This window comes from Rhinoderma darwinii, chromosome 1 (assembly GCF_050947455.1).
Source record: "Rhinoderma darwinii isolate aRhiDar2 chromosome 1, aRhiDar2.hap1, whole genome shotgun sequence".
Classification (NCBI taxonomy): Eukaryota; Metazoa; Chordata; class Amphibia; order Anura; family Rhinodermatidae; genus Rhinoderma; species Rhinoderma darwinii.
This window is the reverse complement of record NC_134687.1, coordinates 82685176-82712665: the sequence shown is the minus strand read 5'-3', so window position 1 is coordinate 82712665 and position 27490 is coordinate 82685176. Positions and strand designations below refer to the sequence as shown.

Below are 27490 nucleotides of genomic sequence, written 5' to 3'. Positions count from 1 at the left end.
TTATGTGAAGTCAGTATTATTTGATCAGTAGGAAAACGACCCATCTTAGGCCTCGTTTACATCTACAGTGGAGGTTTCGTTAGGGGCCGCCTTTGCAGATCCGGCCATGAAGACCGGAACAAAATAGCAAAGCATGGTGCGCTATTGTTTACAGAAAAACCACGGACACCCTGACGGAACTTATTAAAGTCAATTGGTTCTGCCAGCCGTCGGTGGTGTAACAGAACCGTCGTTTCCATTTTTTCCCCTTGTTCCTCTGACTGAGCAGAACAATGGAAGGACCAGACGCACGTGTGAACATAGCCTTAAAGGCTATGTACACCTTTAAATTCATTTTTTTAAATAAAAATGTCCATCACGGTGTTTGGTTTCTAAAGGCTTTTTATTAAAAATTATTTGTGCTTTATGAGATACAGCTGCTTTGTATCCTGTATACAGAGCAGTCGTATCTAGCACTAAAACCTGTATCCGTCAGGTTTTGAAACGTATATATATTTCAAAAGGTGTACATAGCCTTTAAATACTTTTCCTTAGTTATTAAAATGTATTTCATAAGGCAATAAATGAACAACAAGTAATAGCTCAATTCTCGACAGAACTTCAGTAAAAGAAAGCAACAAGTTTATTGCTAATGCTTGTGCTTACGGTATTTACATTATATTGTACACGTATAGCCGGGTATAGCAACATGCTTACATTTCCTTAAAATTCTCCCTTAAAGGCACTGTATGTACAAAAGCATGAAATGACAACAATTGGTCGTTAATGGGAATTAATACTGTTAATTTATACTTAATAAAAGGCTCAATTCACAGAAATTAAGTATTTAATATAAATCATTCCAAAATGGGTAACAGAAGGTAAAAAATATATTAGAAGTATCCTTACAGGAGATACAGCGTTTCTCAAGTCGATGTGAAATAAACAATGGTAATTAACTTGTACAAAAACGGATCTTCCCGATAATCTATCAATAGAACTGAATACAATCATTATTACCTTCCAATCATAAATACAAAAAAAATGTGCTTCCTGGGATTCAACAACCAATTTCCACTCGGTCAACGTTTCTAAATGACCTAAAGAGAAAAAAGGGTTAATTTAAATTGTGTAAGTATGTATCACTGAAAGATTTTGACTTCTATTTCATCCTTAAACAGGATCTGTCAGATTTGTATACTGCCCTCAGGTTTTAGCAGTACGTCACTTAGTGGGTAATTTGCAGTCGTTTGGTAGCACTTACATTATATATTTGCAGTGCACGTCCAGCGCTGCAGCCTAGGAGTCCAATAATATGCGTGATCACCCACTCCCAAGCAGCTGATTGATACATTTCTCCCTTATACTTTGCATAGGGAGAAAGCTGTCAATTAGCGGCGAGAGGGTGAAGTGAGGGTTAATATCAATGGACTCCAGGCCTGCAGAGCTTGCCATGTACCGCAAATATATAATGTAAGTTCTCCCAAACTACTGCAAATTACCCATTAGGTACAGCATGTCTGGACCTAATTTATGCTGATCGGACAGAACAAAACATTTCTAAACAGACTTTGCAAAAATCAATAGAACAAGCGAATGTAAGAAACTTTGTAATATATCTTATTAGGGAAAAATGCCTTTTTCTCCACTTCTCAAGGTCCTTTACTCCCCCATCCTAACTGTTCACACACACACACTACATTTACTGCTTTTTCCATCTCCTCAAGACAAGACAGACTATTAGCTCACTGAGGAATCAAGTTACAGATGACTATAAAAGCCTTTGGAGAGGGGAGCAGGAGCAGAGTGAAAGAGAAAGATAGACACACAGATGCTGCAGCAGCTTCTAGTAAGATTTATATCTCACCCAAATGCATCAGCTACACTGCTCATTACTCCTGTATGATGTCCTCCATGCTGCTGTAGCTTCTATGTACAGTATATGTGATAGAGATAGGAGAGCAGGAAACTGCCACCAGAAAAGTTGCCATTGGGGCGTCTATATGGTACTTTATACAAGGTGGACTAGTGGAACCCCAAAACTGTCAATCAAGTCGCCAGAAAAAAAGTGAATCCCATGCCAGACTCCAAAGAAACATCGCACTTCTTAGGATTTTAAGTTGGATAGAGGTGTCCCCTCAAGTCTTGGCTGAATGACAGAGGATTTACAGAGGGGAGGGGCAAAAGCCCTCTGTTTAGCACTTCTGGAGGCTGTTAAGTGGGCACATGGAACCCCGCTGTCTGGCATTAACAGGGCATCTTTAAGATGTGATAAGTAATGTGGACTATCCTGCTGATATTTGATATCTCCTGTATTTTTGGAAAATTGTAATAAATACTGAGTGTACTAATAGGGTTTGCAAGCTTTTTAACCCTTTCATGACCAAGGGTCATTGATACCCCTTTCTCCAAGTCAAATTTTCCATTTGTGATATGCACTTCTTTAAACAATAATATCTTTGCAACCGCTTTGAATATCAAAACTATTTTTACTTTGTTTTTTTACAACTCATGAGGCTTTCATTTTCTAGATTAGTTTATTAATTACGTTTTCAATTTATTATTAGCAGACAAAATGTGAAAAAAAAAACGACTTTTCTGTAATTTCTTATATAGATTTCTCTATATTAAATGTATATTTATCTATCTCTCTCTCATATATATATATATATATATATATCTAGTCAACATGGAACGCTGTGAGCGGATAAGAGGGCTATTAGGCTATATTCACGAGACGTGAAAATAGGGGCAGTTAACAACAGATCAACTGTCAGTGTTTCATGGCTGTTTTGCATCAATGTGTCTCAAAATTTGAATCCATTTCCCGGCTGTCTGACCGTTTTTTTCACCGACATTTGCCATCCATCTTTCATGGACGTTAAAAAATGTTTTATTATTTTATCCGTTAGGGTTTTTTTTGTCGCAGCCACCCGAAAATACCACAGTGCCCATGTAGATAGTGACGCAATACCACTGTAGATAGTGCCAGTGCCCACATAGTGCCACAGTTCCCACTGTAGATAGTGCCCACATAGTGCCCATGTAGATAGAGCCAGTGTTCCCAGTAAGTAGTGCCCATATAATGCCACAGTGCCCATGTAAATAGCGCCACCACCTGCAGATGGCAACATCCCCCCTGCAGATGGCAACATCCCCCCTGCAGATGGCAACATCCCCCCTGCAGATGGCAACATCCCCTCTGCAGATGGCAACATCCCCTCTGCAGATGGCAACATCCCCTCTGCAGATGGCAACATCCCCTATGCAGATGGCAACATCCCCTATGCAGATGGCAACATCCCCTCTAGATAGCGCCACCTCCCCCTCTAGATAGCGCCACCTCCCCCTCTAGATAGCGCCACCTCCCCCTCTAGATAGCGCCACCTCCCCCTCTAGATAGCGCCACCTCCCCCTCTAGATAGCGCCACCTCCCCCTGTAAGTATCACCAACTCCCCCCCGTAATTCCACTCCTAGAGGAAGCCCCTGATGTCTCTGTCCATATATGAATAGTTACGACAGGGGCTTCTCCAGTAGCGGAATCCCCAGCACAGAGCGATCCGACAATGGGGATTCCGCTCCTAGGAAGAGCCGCTGATGTCACTGTCCATATATGGATAGTGACGCCAGTGACTTCTCCAGTAGAAAAAAATCCCCGGTCAGAGTGCTGGCCGGGGACTCCGCTCCTAGAGAGAGCCGCTGACGTCACGGTCCATATATGGATAGGGACGCCAGGGGCTTCTCCAGTAGCGGAATCCCCGATCAGAGTGTCCCCGGAATCCCCAGACAGTGAAGTTAGGGGCTCTCTCTAGAAGCGGAATCCCTGGCACAGAGTGATCTGACACCGGGGATTCCGCTCCTAGTGGGAGTTTAGGTGGCGCTATCTACAGCGGGGATGGAGAGACGTCGGAGGCACCCTCTAGGAGCTTAGGTAGCGCTATCTACAGTGGGGGGGGGTGTGGTCCGGGGCTCTTAATGCCCCGGCAGACACGAGGGTGCAGCGCTGCTCATGCTGAAGCAGCACTGGACTCATTAAACCCCATTCAAGGCTGTCAACGTTTATACACGTGGCAACTGCACGGGGCATCGGCAGTTGGAATGTATACAGCCGTATGGCAGTCCTGAAGGGGTTAAAAAAATAAACATTTGTAACTGTAATCTAAACCTTTTAATTTTGTTATGTATATATGTAAATACAATTTCTGCTCTAGTCTACACTGGATATACTAATACACAAGCATACAAAATTACATTTATGAAGTTAAGTGACTGCAAATTTATTCAAAAAAAAAAAAATGCTCCTGCACATAGCCAGCCGCATGGGAACGGATGAAAAAAATATATATATAAGATAAAAAAAGACTTATATTACAAAGTGACATAAATTTCTCATGACTAAACAGCATTATATAAAAGGAAAGTTTAGAACCCAACTGAATGTGATGTGATTTTTAACATTAGTCAACACAGACAACCTAGTATTTATTTGAAGCGTAGAATAGATTCCTGTAATTATAATAACGTATGATATGGATAGGTTGTATATCTGCATTCAGCAAATCATGGCAGTGTATGGTCATACCTATAACGGAGCATGGTATTGGCTGTGCAGGGATATGGATTGTTGCAGCTTTTCTTCTTTTGCTCTTCTACTGTGGCAGCCCTGAGGTAGACAGATAATGAAGCAAATATCAGTGACACAATGATGAGATATAATCCAGCGAACGTTACTCTTATGTGGGAGAAAACCGGAGTACCCGGGAGAACATACCAACCCAGGGCCCCAGTGCTGCAAGGTCACAGTGCTGACCACGGAGCCACAGAGTCCTTCAATTCCCCCAACCTTGCTTCTAAATGCGGACATTTTCATAAGAAACAAATATTTATCCCTCAGGACGACCACAACACAGATTACGTGAATTACGTGGTCCTATTTAATGGCAGATCCTGCTTTATAGCACTCTGCCATTAAATAGATCGTGCTTACACTATATCAGCTCCATACTCCTGAATTGACAGGGAGCTAATTTATCAGATCCTGGTCAAAAAATACTAAACATAAAGCTCAAAGTCAGTGTTGTGTTTAGCAGTGGGACCTAAATGCAGAAAGTTTCCTTCCTGCATTCAGGCCATTGCAAAAGAAACGGTGACGTCGCAATAAGGTCACAGGCCTCCAATTCTCACATAGGGGAAGCATGCTGGGAGTACATGATCTGTGTCCTCCCAGCATTCCTCTGCATGTAGATCACTGCTAAAAGTGATCTAATGGCCGGCCAGCATGCATAAGATCACGAACATCAGAGATCTAGATACAGAGGAATGCTGGGAGGACACAGATCAGGTTTTCCTGGCTTCCTCCAGACACAGGTTACATTTTTTTTTTTTATAAAAAGCCTGTAAAATAAAATACCCTACCCCAACCCCACAGAACTGCCAGGGACCAGCCTCTGTGACATGGATGCATTTTACATGGAAGTCATGCGTCCATATCACAGAATACACGTTATATCAAATCCACACAAAGGACTACCTGCCACTTATATTTTTTCTCCCCAGTCCTGCCCCTATTTGCTCTTATGCCTAAAAAAACCCCACAAGTCTGGCGCTTATTTACAGATCGCACATACCACCTAATAGAAGGTGGCACGCTATAAAAAAAATGGAGACCTGTAATAGTGATGATGTACGTTTGGCAAAGTACATGTTATTTGGTATTGTTCTGCACGGGAAACAGCAGGGATTATATTGTGAAATACATTTGTGTGGCTCAACTAATAACATTAAATTACAAAAGCAAAAAAAAAAAAGGGAAATTTGTATTTCTTTCCCTAATTTTCCCATTTCTCCCTATATCAACACACAAATCAATAATTTTTCAAATAAAAAAAAAAATTATAGTCACCCTTATAGGCTATGTACACCTTTGAAATCGCTGTTTTTTTTTATATATATAAAGATGTCTAGCAGTGTGATTGGTGCAACTTTCAAAATACTTTTTATTAAAAATTATTTTAACTTTTTTAAATACAGCTGCTCTGTATCCTGTATGAAGAGCAGCTGTGCCTTGCACTGAATCTTGTATCTGCCAGGTAAGCGGCACTATATAGTACTTATAGGGACAGTGTGCGCACAACCCATATAAAAGGTAGAAAAATACATACATTTTATTGGTATAGATTAAAAACATACAAATATTGTAATAAAGACATAATACAAATCACATAAAAACAATGGGTGAGTATGCTGGACAAAAAAATATCTGGACAAATAGAAAAGGAAAATAGTTATTCACAATCCCCCAGACTCAAAAATAGAGGTAAAATAACTAGTTGTATGAGCCAAGCAAAAGTAGAACGAAAATACAAATGGAGGAAATGCAAAAAAAAACATAGCCTGGCAATTCTAAAAGAGGCAAAAGATGCAAAGGCAAGTGGCTAAGACCAGTGACCATGCATACGCACCAGACCCGACGCGTTTCGCTTAGAATAGATGTGATCGATTACAGGTAGATCCTGCGTGGACCCGCTTTCACTGAACCCGTCAGTGCCGCTGACCTGACAGATTCAGGTCTCAGCGCATGATATAACTGCTCCTTATAGAGTATACAAAGCAGCTGTATCTCAAAAAGTAAATATTATTTTCAATAAAATGTATTTTGAAAGTTGCACCAAACACAGATAATTTTTTTTTTTTTAAAAAACACAAAACACAACAACATTTCAAAAGGTGTACATAGCCTTTAACCCCTTAATGACCAAGCCAGATTTGTCAAATCTGGTATGTCTAACTTTATCAGAGAAGAACTCTGCAATAGTTTTGTATATCCAAGTAATTCTGACATTGTTTTTTCATCATATGTACTTTATTTTAGTGGTAAAATACTGATACGATTTGCATAAATTAATTTGAAAAAAATACACAAATTGATGAAATTTTGTAAAAATTAATATTTTTCCCTATTTGCAATACATATGTACATACATACTATATATTTAATTTAAATATACATTTCCATCTCTTTACTCTATTTTGGCAGCACTTAAAAAATAAAATAAATTTTGAGCAATTTAGAAGACTTCAAAATTTATAAAATTATTATTAAATTTGTAAATACATTTTGTTTTCCTGCACCAAGCCAGGTTTTCAGGGCCTCATAGGTGTCAGAATGATGGAAACCCCCACAAATGACCCCATTTTGAAAACTACACCTCTTAAGGTGTTTATCTAGGGGTGTAGGGAGTATTTTGACCCCACAGTTTTTTTGTAAGAATACATGAAAAGCAGGTGAAAAAAAATAAAATTCCACTTTTCCCACAAATGTGTCATTGTAAGGACAGATTTCTTTGTAAAGCGAACATGAGAATGAAGTAACACACCCCAAAATATATCAGCCTGTTTCTCCTGTGTTCAAAAATACCCCCATTGTTGCTTCGATCTGCTTACTATACATGTGGCTGGGCCAAAAAGAGAGGGAGCACCCTTTGGCTTTCAGGGCACAATTGAAGTACAGTAAAAAAAAACAGTGTAGTACCGTGTTAGCCAATTGAATAAATTCCAGGGCACAATTGAATAAATTCTAGGCCCCATATCATTCATTTAGAGACATTGAGCTGCCTGAACAATAAAAAAACAAAAAACAAAAAAACACCCAGAAATTACCCCATTGTAAAAACTAGACCCCTACAGGCATTCATCTAGTGGTGTAGTGAGCGTGCGGAGCAAATTAAATTTTAAAGGAATATAATGGGTATTATTTCAGACACTATGGGTATATAATGTTTCCTTCAAATTCTTCTTACATTTCCACATGAAATAGAGGAGACATGTGGTGAAAGGTTATTTTGTTAGAAATATGCCAAATTAATACATTTGTGCGGCATACAGAAGAGAAGTGAAGCCGTGTATTCATAATGGATACATGTCGCTATAGACGTATTTGCCTTTATGACTATGTCTTGCCGAAGAAGCCGTTGTCCCGAATCTGTGCCTTTATGATGTAATTGTGGACAGAATTCTGTCCTAATATAAAATCAGTCAGAGAGGAAAAAATAAACTGTACTGGAGTGACGAGCAATATCTTCAAACAAATGGAGGAAAATGTATCCAACTCGAGTCTGTTCACTAGATAGAAGAACACCTGCAGGGCTGTCATAAGCTTTTTTTTTTCAGTGACTGATTGCTCCATCAATCCCCATATGAGGGACGAACGTGCCAAGTGACGCAGTACACCATAACAGGCCCCTGCCCGGCAAAGTAGGAACCGCTATGTGCACAAAACATCAATCGATTACAGTATATATATATATATATATATATATATATATATAAAAGGGGCAGAAAAGCATCTATAGGAACAGTAAGGGATCACTAATCCCCAAAATGATGTCAGTATTTCCAGAAGCATAGTCGGGTACAAGAGGTCCTGCAAAAACCTGAATGTAGTAAAGCCTATAGTGTATTGATTAGGAGCAACTCGATTATTAGTGATCCTCCAAATAAAAAAGAAAGCATCATGCCGGTATCACAATACGGAAATAGTTTTGTTCGGCAGGACGTAGTCATAAAAACAGTCAAAATAAACAAAATGATCAAAAATATGAAAAGGGTAAAATACACTCTACTACCTCTCCCAAAAGAATTACTCTCCACTTGGAAAGCCCACAAACTAAAATGAAAATATAAATTAAAATTGACTTCCTAAAAAGACCCTCTCCCCCAATTTGGCATTCCCTAAATCAAATTAATAATTGTAAACTGGGTGGTACGTTTCAAAACAGGGGTAGTTGCAGAGTCCTGGTTGAGATGGGCACATCGGGCAGTAGAAGCGACTATCCCTCTTCCTTCCATGCTTACTGCAAACTCGGCACCTTTTTTGGAGGATACCTTTGCATCTTAGTGGAAGGGACAGGATGAAGAAAGTGGCGCTCTGAAAGTCTTCACACATCCTCAGACTCGTAGGATTGTGCAGGAGAATTGGAGTCAAATAGGCGACAATAACCTCCGCCTGGAACTGGAGGAAGGGGAGCGTTCCTTGTTTTTTTTTATACAGTATAAACCCATTATAGGTAGTGATCTGAATTAGGTAGATTGCTACCTTTTTGTACCAGGCCCTGGTCTTACGCTTCACCAAATACGGTTGAAGCACCTGGTCCAACAGATCTACACCCCCCATGAATTTATTGTAGTCTGTCACCCAGACAGGCTTACGCTTTTCCACGGTGGGCGCCCTCTCTGTAACTGCCACCGTGGTGTCTGGATGCAGAGTGGACAACATAGACGGCCTTCTGGTCTTTCCACTTTACTGCAATTAACTGCTCGCTTGCCAGTGCGAATGACGCCCCCCTTTCCACACGTCTAGACACCAATTGTTTTGGGAATCCCACCCTGTTTATTACGGACTGTCTCGCAGCATGGAGAGATTTAAAAATGGGCACACTGCTATAAAAATTATCTGGTGCAGGAATGGCACCATTAGGTCCCACACAATTTTGCCGGATGTGCCAATTGTCTCTGGGCAGTCTGGAGGATTAATTTGGCAGTCTTTGCCTTCATAGATCAAGAATCCGCAGGTGTATCCTCTTGTGCTCTCGCACACCTTATATAGTTTAACACCATATTTGGCACGTTTGGAGGGGATGAACTGCCGGAATGAAAGACGGCCTTTGTAGCTCATCGGGGATTCATCCACTGATAAATTTTGATCTGGGGTGTAGGATTTGAGGAAAGATTCTTGCAGGAGGGAAATTAAAGTGGCATAAAACTGTCTAACAACCGGTACCTGGCGCTGCCAGAAAACGTACTGATCACTTGTGCTCACAAAGGGGATGAGGGTGCACGAACGGGGTGATCAGGGGGCATAAAACTTGAAGTTTGTGGTTTTTTTTCTCTTTACTTCACTTCTACAGTTCAGGATTTGGTTATAGTGTCTCTCTCCTCTCACAGATCAACCACAGTGAAGGGAGAGGAAGACACAGCCCATGTCCTGGCTGTATTTTCTAAACAGACTGACATAGATCACTGTGATCGGTATATCACACTGTCTATGTTAGCAGGCACCACTCAGATTGGTCCCTGGCTGTTACTATTTGCCATATGCTGCCACAGGTAGGGGGGGAAATCAGGGGTCTAGTAGGGGGTGTTGGCCCTTACTTTTACTATTTCTGCACGATCTCCATCATGTACATGCACGTGGGAATGCGCGAACAGGCTGCATTCCCTGACGTGCATGTACGTGAAAATGCGGGAAGGGGTTAAATTATAGACGGTGAAATCTTGCTGTGGACATCCAGGCACCTGTAGGACTTGGTTTTGAGAGGGTTAAGGCCCGATGCACACGACCGTAAAATCGCCTGTAATTACGGAGCGCAATTACGGTCCATAATTACGGACCCATTCAGTTATATTGGCCGCGGACACCTTTCCGTATAGCTACAGGTGGGTGTCCTTGCCATAGAACTGTGCTGGGAATTATGGAGCATGTCCGTTTTTTCTGGTTTTACAGGCCGTGCTTCCATACTTTGTATGGGCGCACGGCCCGAAAATGGAAAATGCGGGCGGCAGTCAGCAGCCAGACATGCCCGCAATCGCGGGCCATGATTACGGGCACGGCCGTGTGCAGGGGGCCTTAGAGATTTGCTATTTAGGTATTCTGCACTATACAGCGCTCCGCTACTTTGTCAACACGTCACATTGTTATCTACTGTACCCGGTCAGAACACTTACCGTTCTCTTCTCCATGAACAGAGTTAAAAAATCATCTATTTCTGTTTTTCCCTCAAGGAAATTGTCCGCAATATTGTCAGACTCCTCTTCAGCTTCGTGAGCAGCAACTTTTAACCTGGCCTGCAGAGCACTCAGACTGCAACTCTGTGAGGAGGGAACAAGCATGACGTTACATCCCAGCAAGGTTTCATACATAGGTCTATGACGTAGGTTCACTGGTTTCCAATATATATATATTTTTTTTTTTATAGTACCTACTTCCACTGATTGTGAGGAGTCACAGAATATATTGTCACTATATAAATCTGGATGGTTATTAGTATAATAATTATACAGTCAAAACTAAAAGATACCGTAGTCAGCAGTAGAATTGGGGATGGGTGGATTACATTTAAATTCACAGATTTTAAGCTATTCCGGTTAGGCTCTGTTCACATCACGTCTGAGTATACGTATACCTTTGACGCACACCACTGTATAGGCATACATTGGCTCTTTGGACTCCCATGTTAAAAAAAACAAACTATAGGCTATGTGGTATTTGCTTTTTTGCAGGATGCCTCTGCATAGAAAAGCATAGTCGAATGCGCTTTTCTACACAGCAAAAAAATAATATATATATATATATATATATATATATAATTTATATCTATGTATATTAGCCTGATGATGCCAAGATAATGCTCTTTTGACATCTGCAGGGTAAATGGAGCCCTGAGGATATGTTTGGCGTCTTTTCCAGCGTATAAACTAAACGTATGGCTCAAACGCAGCGTGAACAAAGTCTTATACTGGCCACACACCTTCCATGGATCATGTATATATCTACGCTGTCCAGGGTCATGTAAACATGTACACAAGTTCTTCTTCCATAGTGTATAGGCTCAATGACACCTGTACATATATATACATCACCCTGGACATCTTTTCTGCATCATCCAAAGTGGCGCATGCATTGAAATAAATGTTTTTGTCTTTTTCATACTATGGAATAATAATTTGCTATGGACTAATATTTCCCATAGAAATTTATACCTGTAGCTGCACGTCGATTGCACAAACAGGAAGGAATCTTGTCAAATAACATTTATATCCTGGGAGTTCTTAATATCAATTGTCTGCTGAAATCCAAAATGTCTGATAAATGTTAAAACCAATGGACCAAATTTCCAGTTCATGGAAAAATATTACCCTGCTGCCATAACCCCAATACTGCTCATTACCGGTCGTTTGGACTAATCGATTGGTCATTGTGTGTTAAATGTAATGCACCATAGGCAGCATGTTATACAGAAGGAGAAGCGGAGGAGATTGACGTATAGCTTTGTGGAAAAAAATTCAGGATAACCCTCGGCCTCTTCAATATTTACCAGCCACAGCACCGTACACATCCGGAACTAAAGATCTGCTTCAAAAACGCTCGCAAAAATTAAAAACAAAATCGTATGCTGCAGATTTTGGTGCGTTTTATTTTTTATAAACTGGTCAGATACAATTCTAAAATGGAAATGCTGGATAAATGGACAGGCTGCAGATCACTTAAAATCTCATTACCTTCGCTTGTACTGCTGCATTACGCTGTGGATTTGCTGCTGAAAAATCTGTGCGCCAAATCTGCACATAATACACATCGGGTCGATGTGGCCTTTTCGGTTGCAGTGACATAAAATTGCGCGCCTTAATGGAGAGGGATGCCCTGATAGTGTTACATAGAAGTTACTGTATTGTATAAGCAGTTACCACGTAGCGTGCAGGACACTTCCTAGATTGCGGGACACTTCCTAGATTGCGGGACACTTCCTAGATTGCGGGACACTTCCTAGATTGCGGGACACTTCCTAGATTGCGGGACTGCTCAGTGCTCATTTGCATACGGCGCTCAGAGGAATAAAAGCACTTTTTTTCATGTTTCATGATCGGCTGACTTAGGCAACATAGGATGTTTAAAAAAACCATCATCCTTCCCTATATAACGGTATTAGCCGTTTGGGAGGCGAAAATGTGATGACAGCGCCCCTTTAAAGAAAATTAAAGCACGTGTGTCCCATCCTTTCTCTAGTCAAGTATCCGTAACCTCACCTCACTCAGCTCGTGCTGTCTTTGCATCTTCTTCTCAAACGTAGCTTTCATTTGTGTCAGAAGCTCATACTGTAAGAGATGAAGAACACAACTAAATAACGGAAACAATAAGACACCGCACCTGCCGAGCCCCTTCCACCGCGACTTTACCTTATCTAGTAATGCTTGTCGCTTGGACTCTAGAATCGGCTCCATTTGAAGATTCTTTTCTGGAGGAAGAAAACTGTTCTTATCAAAACCAGTAATGCGCAAAATTTCTAACAACAATATTAAATATGGACCTGCTGCAGATCGCATTGACTTTGCTTGTACTGCGTTACGCTGTGGATTTGCTGCTGAAAAATCTGCGCGGCAAATCCGCACATAATACACCTTCCCTTTTTCCCGTCCCTTGGTTGAACTTGACGGACATCTGGTCTTTTTTCAACCGTACTATGTAACTATGTGAACCACAATCCACCAATTCTTACTTGCCACCTCCTCGATATTTTGCACTAGGTCCTCTTTATCTGATATAATCTGTTTTAATTGTGGGAGATTTACAAACTGCTCCAGAAGAACATCCTCTTGCTCCATCATTTCGGTGAGTTGTGACACACTGAAAAATTAAGAAGTGACAGAAGTCGGACACTCACACGTAAATGCACTAAAAAACAACATGCTACCAAGACACTAACATGCAGAATAAGGGAGATTTACTGCAAACAGTTATATACAGATGGCATCTGAGAAGACGGTCACTGGTTGCCCTACGTGAGCAAGTTCAGTATATAATCGGCCGCCAAAAAAAAAAAAAACAGATAGCGCATTTGAAAATACTAAAGCTGGCCGTACATATTAAAAAGTGTTTGGCTTAATTCTCATTCTGGGATCAGCCGGACGTGAAGGTTTATTTCTATAGGGAAAGGGAAGTAAGATGCTGCCAACTCTGCCCCCTCCTGACAGCATCTTATGTCCCAGTTGAACAAAGTATCTGCTATTTTGAAATACATATCACCAACACTTCATCTCCGGCCGTCAGCGATCAAGGATTTTTTGGAATTCTTCAAACACATCTAAATAGGTGGGTTCATAATGGTTTCTAAGGCTCTGTTCACACATCATTTTTTTCACACGTTTTTTTACGCATTTTACGAGCCAAAATACACCTGTCTAAAGGAAACTTCAATGGCAATTTGCGCCATTGGTGCATACAACGTGTCGTCTTTTGTTTTTTTACATGTGTGTAATCAAATTAAGTGTTGTGTAAAAATATAAAAAAGGCGTATGAATTCTTGGCGTGTCGTGTATCCCGTTGAATTTAATAAGAGGCTTATAGCACATGAAAATACACGAAAAAAAAAAAAAACGCTTAAAACTGCTGTTTTGGACGAGGATAACACATCGTCTTTTTAATTCCAGTGTCTTTGTAAACATGCCCTATCACTTTTCTCAATATACTCAATGAAACGTTGTTGCTCCATTCCTTTGTTGCAGAGCAGCGGTGCAGTATATACCAAGAAACTTGCTTATTAAGATCTCGGTGGCACGCTGGCGCCCCTAGCAGGTCTGATCTGTGTACAGGTGCAAACAGCATCTGATGGGTCTTATACAGAACATTAAACCTCTGAAAATTATCAAGCTAGTCTTGGCCCTACCTACAGAAACATGTGAATTGTATGCTGGGCATTCTGGGACTGCAGGGAGAAATCTAAGGAAAGGGGTGGATGCGTGTATTATGGGAGTTGTAGTTTGAAGGAAGGTGCGCGTGTGCATGTGCATGTGCGTGTGCATGTGCGTATATTGATGTATTATAGGAAAATAGATACCTCAATTCTGACAGCTCAGGAAATGTATCCGGAAGGTCAGGCATCTTGTATGTAAAGCCATTCATACCCACCTAAGAAACACATTTAGTTACCGGTGAGTTGCTATAGTGCAATACGTACAAAGATTGAAAGCTCATACACGGTGTCCAGCCAAAGACTTCAATTGCCATGGTTGGCTTTCCTGTACCTCACTGCGCACTTACTTCAGAAGTGGGGACGGGCACAGGCAAGTCAGTGATCAGGCCGTACGAGGGGGCAGCCGCTTTGGCAGAGTTGTAGGTTGAAGTAACCGTTTCAGATACTGGCACTGATCTATTGGTTTCTTGCGTAGAAAAAGGTGGAAGAAATGAAAAGCCTGTATGAGGGTAAGGAGGCCTCCCTGCAGGATTGCTGTACAAGCTGAAAGACAAGAAAGGGTTTGCAATTATTAGGATGCTGCCAGAACTATTATTTTCTATGTAAATATGACACACTATCGGTCAGTAAATAATGTGCCTCACAATGACCTCAACCAACCTGATGCCAGGAATATAAGCAGTGACTACAGGTCAAGAAGAAGGATCTCCCGTAACAATTGTTGTGTGCACTTGATCTTGGCCAAAAGAATGAGAAGCGTCAGAGATATTCGTGCGTGCAGGAGTGCATGGGAGGACACAAGTTTTAACACACAGTAACCCTGCAATCCTATTAGGATGGCAAAGATGTTAATCTGCAGATAAGGTTATTGACAGGCTAAGTAAGGATGAAATTCAGCTCTCTGCTCCATGGGGGTCCCCAAGTTTATCATCAGTCTTCCATTCCTAGTGTAGCCGCCATCGGGATATAAATGGCCTGGTCACTGAATTGCAGCAGTAATAGACATTGAAAAGATGACGAATAAATGGAACAATAGAGATTTTAAATGAACGATGGGAGATTTTTTTTTTTAACCTGGACTATATATACAGTCTGATACTGGGTTAGCTGCCTGACATTGGTATTGACCTAAAATTAAAAAGGCTCACTAAAGCGGATTGCAGATATAAGGTAGTTGTCGGACCAACAATTCTATTTCAGGAGTGCTCCGAAAACTCATCACTTCAGCAAAATATTCTATTTTTGTTGAAGAAGAGAGATAAATAGCTGCCAGCCACATCTGGTGCCACTTTAGGAACACAATAGGATCAGATCAAACAAGTTGAGCTCCATCTCCAGTAGCCACATCATTACATGACTGAAGGTTATTGTTTATACCTAACAGAACGCGGAGATTGTGGAAATTTCTTTAATTTTTTCAACCAGTAGCATTGTTTTTATTGTTAATAATTATGCACTTTTACATGAATCCTCATAACCGTAAAATAAATAAGCAATCCTCATCCCATTTTCGTTTCTGTAGCTCCCATAGAGTTGTTTGGAGCGGCAGTGTGCTTGCTTGACTGCCGCTCCATACCAACTTATCCTTACCGCTGCCATGCAGGCGAGGAGCTTGGGTACACTGTTCTAGCGAGTGGTGGGGGTCCCATTAGTTGGACCCCTACTGAACTAACATTTATCACCTATAGCACAGGTGATAATGTTTTCTGCTGGAAGACCCCTTTAACCTTTCTCATATTGAATACTTTATTGTGCGTAAGATTTTCTTACCCTCCCCTTACTAAATTTACTTTACTTTATTTTTATTGAAAACCATCTTGTCACTACAGAACTATAAAAGTTGGCATTCTGGTGAGGATGAGACACTAGATAATTCCCCTAGAATTGCATCAGTTCTAAATATTATTTGCGGTTTGGCACTGAATATATTTCTTATTGATCTAACCTCTACCTGGGTGGAAACACATGACTTCCTCTCCACATTTTTGCTTCTGTCATCACTGTTTTGACATGTGGTTTACAATGCTGTGAAAAACGTCACAAAAAAACGATAATTGAATAGGGCACGCTCTTGATACCCATTCACAATAGTAAACTCTCAGAGAGGCCAAAACGTGCAACAAAAGGCACGTGTTAAAGTACCCTTTAAGCAGTTTTCCGGTACCATACAACTAACTAGGGCTGCCTTACTCGACCCTACATAAACCTCCCCAAATACCTTGTTTTTCATTCCGTTCCTCCGTTATTTTTCACCTTTTCTCGTGCTGCCATTTGTTTAAATTGTTTTGTTACCGTCTATGGACGCTTCCAGCATGCTGTGCACTGGGATCACAAGCTACAGCAAAACCTAATGGAAGGGCAACGCAGACACACTGGAAGCTGACTGGACTGAGCAGGAGTGGATAAGAGAGACTTTTTATGAACAGCGCATGTGCCCAGAGGATGCCAGCTTGCCTAGAACAACCTACAGAACGGACATCAGTGACGACACAACATTCATTCAGACGGCCAGACAAGCATTAGTCCGGAAGCAGACATCAGCGGTGAGCGGTCCGAATGTCATCGGAAGTCTGGATTTCGGAGGGGGGGGGGTGTCACGTGACTGGAGTGACGAACAGGACAATACAGCATATTTTTTAAACGGGAGTTAATGGGAAAGTTGTTTCACTTGCGTATTTGGATAAGATAGACAATAGATATTCAATCCTGGAAAACCCCTTTAAGTCTGCCATAGATATGTCTGGTAACAAATGCATGTTCTCATCAATAATCTGTTCATCTATGGTAACAAACAATCGTTTTCAGGGAATGCAAGTGGAATTTTGATGTGTGGATAGACCAACCTTGTTTTAAAATAATCATTAAAAAGTTAAAAAATAAGGTTGCAGCTCTAAAAAGGGAAGCTCCAGTGAAAACTGTAACTCGTCTGTATGGATTTGTTAGGAGCAGTTACGATTGGGCCACTGAACATCAATGCCGCTGTGGCTTGTAAGTCACGTGTAGATTTCCTAGTTTTTGTAAAAATCTGCATCCTTTAGATCAGGGGTCTCAAACTCGGCCGGGCAAGTGGGCCACATATAGAAAAAATGGGAAGTTGACGGGCCGCATTACTTTCAAATTTGATACAATACAAAATTATTGTTAATCAATTAGTTATTTGAACTACTATAATAATGCTACATCACTATAATAATACTACATTACTATAATACCGCTAGGTTTAAAATTTGAGATATTTCTCCACGTGCTTATTTCAACAATACAGTTTTCCAGTTTAAGTGTCTCTAAATGCAGTCCGGCGGCTCAGTTAGCAGTGTTTGGCAGACACACATGTTAAGATTGGGCAGCCCCTTTTTAGATAGTGCCACAGTGCCCTCTGTGGATGCTGCCACAGTGCCCTCTGTGGATGCTGCCACAGTGCCATCTGCGGAAGCTGCCACAGTGCCCTCTGTAGATAATGCAACACACCCCTAGATAATGCCAGTGCCCTCTGTAGATGCTGCCGCAGTGCCCTCCGCAGATGCTGCCACAGTGCCCTCCGCAGATGCTGCCACACACACCCCAAGTAGATAGCTCCATTGGGGCTCCCTCTAAGAGTGGAATCCCCAGCCAGAGCGTTTCCCTGGGGATTCCTCTACTGTTGGAGCCCCTGACGTCACTATCCATACCCAGTGACGTCAGGGGATCCTCCTGGACTGGAATGTGATATCAGGGGCAACCCCACAGCCGGAGTCCCGGAGCAGAGCACTAGTATAGGCTTTGCGCCGGAACTCTGGGGAAGCCATTAACATCACTGTCCATATATGGACAGCGATGTCAGGGGCTTGCCCAGAGCTGGAGTCCCGGAGCAGAGCCGCTCCTAGCACTCTGACTGGGATTCCAGCTCTGCTCCTGACGTCACTGTCCATATATGGACATGGATGTCAGGGGCAACCTCAGAGCTGGAGTCCCGGACAGAGCGCTAGTAGGCTCTCCCTGGGACTCCAGCTGTGCTCCTGACATCACTGGGACTCCTGCTCTGGGGAAGCCCCTGACATCACTGTCGATGTATGTACAGCGATGTCAGAGGCTTCCCCAGTCCCAGAGCAGAGACTATACTAGCGCTCTGCCTGGGACTCCAGCTCTGGGGAAGCCTCAGACATCGCTGTCCATATGTAGACAGCGATGTCAGAAGATTCCACAGAGTCCCAGAGCAGAGCCTATACTAGCGCTCTGCCCGGGACTCCGCTCTGGGGAAGACTCTGACACACTGTCCATATATGGACAGCGATGTCAGGGAATTCCACAGAGTCCCGGAGAAGAGGCTATATTAGCGCTCTGCACGGGACTCTGGCTCTGGGGAAGCACCAGACATCGCTGTTCATATGTGGACAGCGATGTCAGGGAATTCCAGAGTCCCGGAGCAGAGTCTGTACTAGCGGCTCTGTGTCCCGCGGGCCGCAGATGACAGCCCCAGGGGCCGCATGCTTGAGACCCCTGCTTTAGATTATCATAAATGCTCAAAATCCCACGAGTGATATTCCTGCGTGTTGGAAACACACATCTGATGAACTATCCTTCCCTTTACTGATAAAAAATGTATCAAAACCGAGATCTCCGGACGTGCAGGACATCAAATGATGTAAACACTGAACAGAACTGCAATATAATTACTTACTACGGGAATGATCCAGAGGTCGGAGCCAGTGTTGGAGGATTTTTCCAAAACTCTTCTAGTAAATTCTGGACTATTTTCCCAAGATCTGAGTGCATAGTAAACTAAAGAAAGAAGGAGAGTTATTAATGGTCTTCAAAATATCATCACATTATTTTATTATTCTTATTGCTCCTTCTCACTAACACCAAACAAATCACCTTCTAGGTCCGGTCAGAGATTTCAGCTCGCATGTAGAGCACAAGCTATGTAGCAGTATGAACGATCGCAGCTTGAGGGGCCGAGCAAGAGAGGGCACAAGTAATTTTTAATAGTTACTATTACAATCGCTCATCCCCATGAATTTCCATCATGTCAGCAGCACATCTCTTTCTATACAGGGAGATGTGCTACCGACAACCATAATATTTTTTGCTGTATGAACAATACGATCAGCCGATGAACGGACCTTTGCTCGTTCATTGCCTCATTGTTGCCCTGTTTACACAATGCAATAATCAGAAATGAGTGTTTATATGAACACTCGTGTGCCCGATCATTGGCCTTACTCTATTACTCTGGGTCATCACATGACTGACGACTTGGTTCCCCTTCAATAAAGCACTGCTGATAGGTCTCCCAGTTTTACTAAATTTGAGATAAAATGCCGTTCCTCAGTTATTCCTGACAGTGTCCAATCAGTGCTCACAGTCTCTAACACGCCCCTTTGACAAGGGTAATAGTAACACCCGATTGTCAATTTGTTCAAGAATTTCTAGGAGGAATAACAGGAACAGCACAACAAGATTCCAAGAGAAGATGATCCTAAATTGTTATTTTATGGGGATTACAATTATTTAAAGGGGTATTACCATATCCTGTATTCCACAGGAATTGCCATAAATGCCGGGGTGTTTAACCTGTGGGACCGCCACCTATCAAAACGGTGGTCTCCCAATCCCGGTTCGCCGACGCATTACTGTCAACAGCACCCATTTGTTGCATCAGGTTCAATAAAGGGAAAGTAGCATTCGGCTCTTTCCGTAACTCCCATATACATCAATAGAGAGAGACACAGACAAGTGCGATCACCTCTCCATTGAAGTTGATGCAGCTGAGAACAGATTTGCATTGGCAAACGGGATTGAAGGGACCACCGCTTGGAGGTAAGACCCCACCTATTAGGCATTTATGCCATAAAAGCTTCAGATGGCTGCTTTATACAAAAAGACAAAGGCAATTTATAGCCTGAAAATATTAATGTAACACTCATAAGACCAGTATGTACTATATTATATATATATATATAAAAAAAAAAAAGGTTAAATTACAATATTCTTATGTCAACTGCTCAAAAGGAGTCAAAGCTTCTTACATTATGTACTAAGGGACACGTGACATTAGTGCCTTGCTTGTCCACTAGGTGATGCCTTATTGGTGGAAAGACAGTGATAATAGGTTTGTCTTGAGGAAATTGCTGAGGAAGTAAACTGCAATAGAAACAGAAAATATTAGAATAGAACATGTGATAAATTACTGCAGTGAACACAAATGTGCCAAACTTGGGAATAGTTATCAAAATATTATTAAACACCCCCTCTGGCATAACGTAACGTCTCTTGTGCTGTGCCCCAGGATGTGACATCACTATGGACGACACGTCACTGCACAGTACGGATTACATGAAGTGGTGCGTTGATCGGTGACATGGGAAAAATGAATATTTTTTAGATGTAACCATATTAGTATTATGTTTTTTAATTCCCACTAGGTTCCTTTTCTTCGTTTAACCCCCAAAAGTCCCAGATAACCCCTTTAATAAATCAGACCAGTGTGATGAATCCCCTCAAATAACAAAAAAATAACACTATCTTACTTACATATTTATGTTGATGGTCAAATTTTTTATTGTGACTGGCAGTCTATATTCCACATCTTTCTGAATTTCAGAAATACTGTCAAAGATTGAGGGAAAAAAAATGTAATTAATCACGAAAATACTGTAAATTGCTATATCCCTAAAAAAAAAAAAAAAGTGAATGTCATACACCACAACACGTTCCCCAAGAAAGAAGACTGTGAAGATTGAAAATATTAGGTTTTTCTTCAGTTTAAAACCACTTCATTGGACGTAGATCACCACAGGAGTTTCAGGAGTGTAATACGGAGACTAAAATGCACCCATATTATGGCTGTATTGCCCGGCCATTGAAATCAAAAAGATTTTCTGCCTTTTCTGAAAGCGGGAGAAAAAAAAATAATAAAATCAAGAAAAGCCCTGGTTTTTTTCTCATATTGTTTTAAAGATGTATAGAAGTGAAATTCAAAGACGTCAGCCTGCAATGTGCTGACAGGAAAGTGACAAGTATTGCCCTGACCTAGCGAATCTTAGGATGACTAATGAGTCACATGAAGTGTGTTGTTACATGATAGAAGCCTGCCACACTATTCTAATAATTATTCCTCTATATATACCGGTCAGTCTCTTCTCCTGCAACCACAGAAATATAATTAAAGGGGTTCACCGGGGAAGAAAACTGATGGCCTATCCTCAGGACAGGCCATCAATGTTAGATCAGTGGGGGTCCGACTGAATGGGACAGTGGTGCAATACCTTGCACGGCCGCTACAAATGTAACAAACAGAAAGAGGAACCAAGTAAACAATGAAGAAGCTGCGGCGCTCATTTGAGTGCCCCTTCAAATAGCTGATCGGCAATCTTTCTCCACAACTGGGTTATTTAACCTTAAGGTCCCATGCACACGAACGTGCTTTTGCGGCCGCAATACCCCCGAAAATCCATGGGAGAATTGCGGCCCCATTCATTCCTATGGGGCCATGCACACGACCGTGGTTTCCACAGTCCGTGCATGGCCCAGGAGCCCGGAGTCCAGGCTCATAGCAAAAAATGGCCGCGGCCATGTGCACGGCCTGCGATTTACGGGCGACACTCCGCTCCCGGCCGACCCGAAAATCACGGCCGTGCACATGGCTACGGTCATGTGCATGAGGCCTAAGTGTGCTTAAAAGGTTGTAGTATTAAATGCAGTCCATTCAGGAGCCGTTCTTGTAGAAGCAGCCCATTTTTTGAACTTTGTATTAGAACTTTTTGTTTTGCTTTTAATGAACATGTTATATCAAGGATGTTATACTAACAAGCGTAAGAAGTCAGTGGAAAAAGTAAGGAAAGTAGATGTATCACATGATATATGACTTGCATTGAACAGAAGATATTGACTCCTGTATTCAAAGAAAATTAAAGAGGCTCTGTCACCACATTATAAGTGCCCCATCTCCTACATAAGGAGATCGGCGCTATAATGTAGATGACAGCAGTGCTTTTTATTTTAAAAAACTATCTATTTTCACCACTTTATTAGCGATTTTAGATTTATGCTAATGAGTTGCTTAAAGCCCAAGTGGGCGTGTTTTTACTTTAGACCAAGTGGGCGTTGTACAGAGGAGTGTATGACGCTGACCAATCAGCAACATGCACTCCTCTCCATTCATTTAGGCAGCGCATAGGTATCCTTTTAGATCAGTATGTGCGGTCTTATACTAACACATTAACGATACTGAAGTGTTTAGACAGTGATGACAGTCGACTCCGCTATTGATTCCGTCGGAAAACCGGAAACCAGCCGGAATGGTGGCGAACGGAAAGCATTAGCGATGTTTCCGTCACCATTGAGATCAATGGTGACTGAAACGGAAGCTGTGCTTTCACTTTCCGCTGCTGGGATCACCCGACAGAACCCCGGAACGGAAATGTGAACAGGCCCTTAGACTTTTCGATACAAGAGGTTATGCATTACACAGATGTTAGTCTTCATGAATTCTTGAGCCTCAGTGGACCCCACTTTATTCTGCATTATATTCATAAAGGGGGGACTGTTGAGGGGAAACTTTCTGCTTGGTGAGGTAATAACATCTCAGGGCGCTGCCATTCACCAGAGACTGATGGCAGCAAAACAAAAACCACACAGTCATTTGTCATCGGCCTCTACCTGGTTGTCACCGTGGTCAGTAACTTTCTAATGTCATCTGAAGGAAAGATTTATAGCAGTGTCGTGTGACGGGATCTCAGGGAGTTGTGTCGAGTGCCAGGATCCTGAAAAGTAGTTGTAAACCAGGAGAGCAGTGACGGGTGAGGGGATCCCAGCATCCTCCCCTCCTCTGTCCTGTCCCGTGCTGCCTCTCAAACAAGAGCCGAGCTGTGCAGCTCCCCCGTGCGCATGGCGGTCTGACCCCCTCCCCCACTTGAGTCCCAGAAAGTCCTTCAAAACAGACAGAGCTCTTGGCAGCTTTTAACCTCAGTCCGGGTTATGGCCAGTTGCATCACTGGAGTTTTCCCAGCGTAGAACCTCACACCAACCCATATTGCGGCCCGACTAGCTCTCCTGGGGAAGTTGTGGGGAGACCATCCTCGGGAGGCGCAGAGATGTTCGCGAAAGTGGGGGACTGGAGGGCAGAAAAAGAATGGGGTCGGGGGAAACAAGAGGAAGGGAGTCACTGCTACTGCGCTATTGATTCCTTCAAAAAAACTGAAGCCTTTCACAACGGTGACAAACGGAAACCATTAGCAAAGTATCCGTCACCATTGAGATAAATGGTGATTGAAAGGTATGGTTTCCGTGATCAATGGTGATTCTGTCAGTGTCCAGAAGGGCCGTTCTGAGTAACTGTAGAAGGGCCGGTCTATTGTCCAACAACAAATATATATGTTTGAAGTGGAGAAGGAGACATAAATCCGAGCTGCTGAGGTCTTCAGGTCAGGGGGTTATTTTCACAACTATAAACAACTGATAATGTTGAGAACTTTTCCTTCGTATCAAAAATAACCCCCACTTAGAGTTTTTCTGTCTCCTTGAGGGAAACACAGGACAAGAGGAACAGTAGTCCGGGATCATGTAATCATCCTGCACAGTAACATACGTGTAAAGAACATGGAGTAATGAGCGGGTAAATGTAGTGATGTGTTCCAGAGGTGACACACGGATAATGACCGCTTGTCATACTGTGGAGCTACAACATCCAACATGTCACAGAGAAGATGTCATTTGTGGAGTCCAGACATCGAGAACCGTCATAGACATAAGAAAGCGTGCTCCCCTCTGTGCGAGAGATTAGGAGGTCTGAACAGGGGCCCCAACAATCACAATATCGCATATGTGTCTATGATGTAGAAAGTGAAAGACAGACTTTAACCCCTTACGGACATCCGCTGTACAGTGAAAGTCGAAAGGGCACGTATGGAGTAGGCTCACGGGCTCAGCCTGCTCCATACGCTGCGCGTGTTAGCTGTGTATTACAGCTAACACCCCGCTCTAAGGCCATCTGCCCCTCGGTGACGCAATCGCGGGGTGGCGATGGTTGTTACTGCAGCCGGCGGACCTAATGAAGCAAGTCTGCCATGTTAATAATCTTTTAATAGGTCGATAAAATGCACAATACACTGCAACATAGAAGTATTGCAGTATATTGTGCAAGCGATCTGATGATCGCTTGATCAAGTTGCCTAGTGGGACTAAAAAAAGAACAAAGATTTTAGCACTATGGGAAAAAAAAAAAAAGTTTTCCCCCTTTTCTCCTAAGGCCGGGTTCCCACGTAGCGTAAACGCTGAGGAATTTCCACAACGGAATTCTGTGCGGAAATTCCGCAGCATTTACAGTAGCAGAAAAGTGGATGAGCTTCAGAAAATCTCATACCCACGCTGTGGAACAAAAATGCAGCGTAAATATTAATAAATCGACCTGCGATGCGGAATTAAAATCTGCAGCATGTCAATTTATGCTGCGTTTCAGTTGATTTTCCGTTGCGGGTTTTCCCCATTGAATTCAATGGAGATGCAAATCCCGAAATAGAAAGCCAAGTGTCGCAACTTTTGCGGTGTATTCGCAAAAATTGCAACTAAGAAAAAAAAAACAACATACTTACCCAGGAGTCTGTGTTTCTTCATCCAGTCTGGCCTCCTGGGATGACGAAGCATCACATGTGATTGCTGCAGCCAATCACAGGCTGTAACGGGGGGTCACATGGGCTTCAGCGTCATCCAGGGAGGCCTGAGGGACTGCACATGAGGGACACTTGGCTATAGCGGCCTAGGTAAGTATGAGCGTTTCTTTACCGCTGCTTTCCGTATAGGAAAATCCGTTGGAAAAAACGCACCACATTGTGATTTTTCGGACGGAATGTACAGCGGGTTCAAGGTCAGACACGCTGCGTGACTTTTATGCAGCGTATGTGACCAGTAGGAACCCGGCCTAAAGTGATGTAAACAATGAAAAAAAATAAACATAATTGGTATCACCACATCAAGAAAAGACTGAACTATTCTAATAAAACTTCATTTATCTTACACAGTGAAGTATAAAATAAAATAATAAAAAACGTTAGAATTGCTGCTTTTAGGTCACTTTGTCTCCCCAAAAAATAAAAAAAAAGTGATCGAAATGTTATAAATAAAAAAAAATATAGCTTGCCTGCAAAAATCAAGCCCTGATATGGCAAAATTTACATATCAATAAAAAAAAGTTATGGTGTTTGAATTGTGGGAAAAAAACAAAAAATGTAAAATAAAAAATAATCGATGTCGGCAGGGGGTTTAATAATTGTCAACTATAATTAGGGAAAGTGCTTAATTAAAGGGAATCAGTCAGCAGATTTTTCTTACTGTCACATCTTAGTAGCTATCGGGTAAGGCGGGATTCACACGACCGGGTCGTTCCCGAGCCCGAGTGTCGGCCGGTAAAATCGGCCATTTTGCCCGGCCGGTTTGCATTAAGTTTTGCATCCGTGCCGGGCCGGGCAGATCCGGACAGTGACATCAGCGGCAACTCCTGAAGGGGAATCCCCATGTATTCGGGGATTCCGCTTCAGGAGTTTCCCCTGATGTCACTGCCCAGATATGGACAGAGACATCAAGCGCTCTGTCCAGGAGCGGAATCCTCGAACACACGGGGATTCCGCTCCTTCAAGGAGCTAAAGTGCGGCTAGCACATAGCAGAGCGGGGAGATACCTCCCTGCTCTGCTATAGTGGCGTCGGGCCAGGGTGCTTTTAAAACAAGCAGGGGAAGGGAGCCAGCGCAGCGCTCCCTCCACCTGCTGTACACCCCGGCCCTGCCACACAGTGTACAGCGATGCCATTCGTCAGAATGGCATCAACTCCTCCTCACATGCACTCTGCGCTGTGAGGAGGAGGAGATAGAGCGCAAGCTCCGGAAAACCCGGCCATCACTCGGGACACATCCCGGTGATGGCCGTGTATTACCCGACCCTATAGACTTCTATGGGAGCCGGGCGGCCGGGTACCCGGGCGAAGATAGAGCATGCCCTATTTTTTGACGGCCGGTTTTCCCGGCTGTCCAAAAATCGGTCGTGTGAATAGCCCCATTAGGGGTCTATTATTCCTAATGCAGCCGGGTGCCGGCCGATTTATGAACGGCCGGCACCCGGCCGGGAAAACCCTGCCGTGTGAATGAGGCCTTAGGCTTTGTTCACACCTGCGTCAGGACTCCGTTCATGGTTTCCGTCTGAGCTTTCCGTCAGGGGAACCCATGAAAGGAATCCAAACGGAAACCATAGGTATCCGTTTGCATCACCATTGATTTCAATGGTGACGGATCCGGTGCAAATCGTTTCCGTTTGTCACCGTTGTGCGAGGGTTCCGTTGTTTTGACGGAATGAATAGCGCAGTTGACTACGGTAATGATTCCATCACAACGGAAACCCTACACAGCGGTGACAAACAGAAACCATTTGCACCAGATCCGTCACCATTGAATTCAACTGTTTCAGTTTGGTTTCCGTTCATGGGCTCCCGACGGAAAGCTTAGACAGAACACATGATCGGAGCGTCGACGCAGATGTGAACGAAGCCTAACGGATTAGGGACGGACCTATGTTCTTGTTCGCATTAGTGAAAAAATCCGTTTTATGCTGCCGTGCCCGCTGAATCAGGAAGAGTGCGACATCTAGCTGATTCTAAAGGCAACATGATGTATGACTCCATGCTGGACTATGATAACACTGCCTGGCAGCAGTCATTATCTCACCCAAACTATATAATTATTGACAACTTGTCCAATCAGATGTTAGCACTGGTGAATGCACTCATCTGGGACACGGGTATACTGTCCATAGAGAACACATAGTGCAGCACACAGCAGGGCACTCACTTGCTATGACATGCCTTGAGGGAGTCGATCTGTCGTTGCTTCTGCTGCTGTAGGCTGGTGAGAGGAGGCAGAGGTCTGGTGCCCTTAGAGGAGAAAAGCCAGCTCATGATGCCAGTGATCCCCGGGCAGCAGGAGGAGGATGGGGCAGTTGTTGTTGTGGTGCTGGGATGATGAGACAGGAGGCGGGCTGGGGATTAGATGCTATTTCCTAGTGTGCTAAAGGACCTCCGATG

General features: G+C 42.8%; 1 protein-coding gene across 1 annotated transcript; it reads right to left on the bottom strand.

Annotated features, from left to right (window-relative positions):
• Positions 1-586: 586 nt before the first annotated feature.
• On the bottom strand, positions 587-27490 carry VPS37A (VPS37A subunit of ESCRT-I). Its single transcript, XM_075849623.1, has 12 exons — positions 27258-27490; positions 20959-21033; positions 20454-20568; positions 19103-19203; positions 14793-14988; positions 14590-14660; positions 13252-13379; positions 12932-12990; positions 12782-12850; positions 10703-10846; positions 4563-4643; positions 587-1079 (listed from the first exon to the last, which is right to left on the bottom strand). The coding sequence occupies exons 1-11, from the start codon at positions 27362-27364 to the stop codon at positions 4563-4565; spliced, it is 1146 nt and encodes a 381-aa protein (XP_075705738.1). The 5' UTR covers positions 27365-27490; the 3' UTR covers positions 587-1079.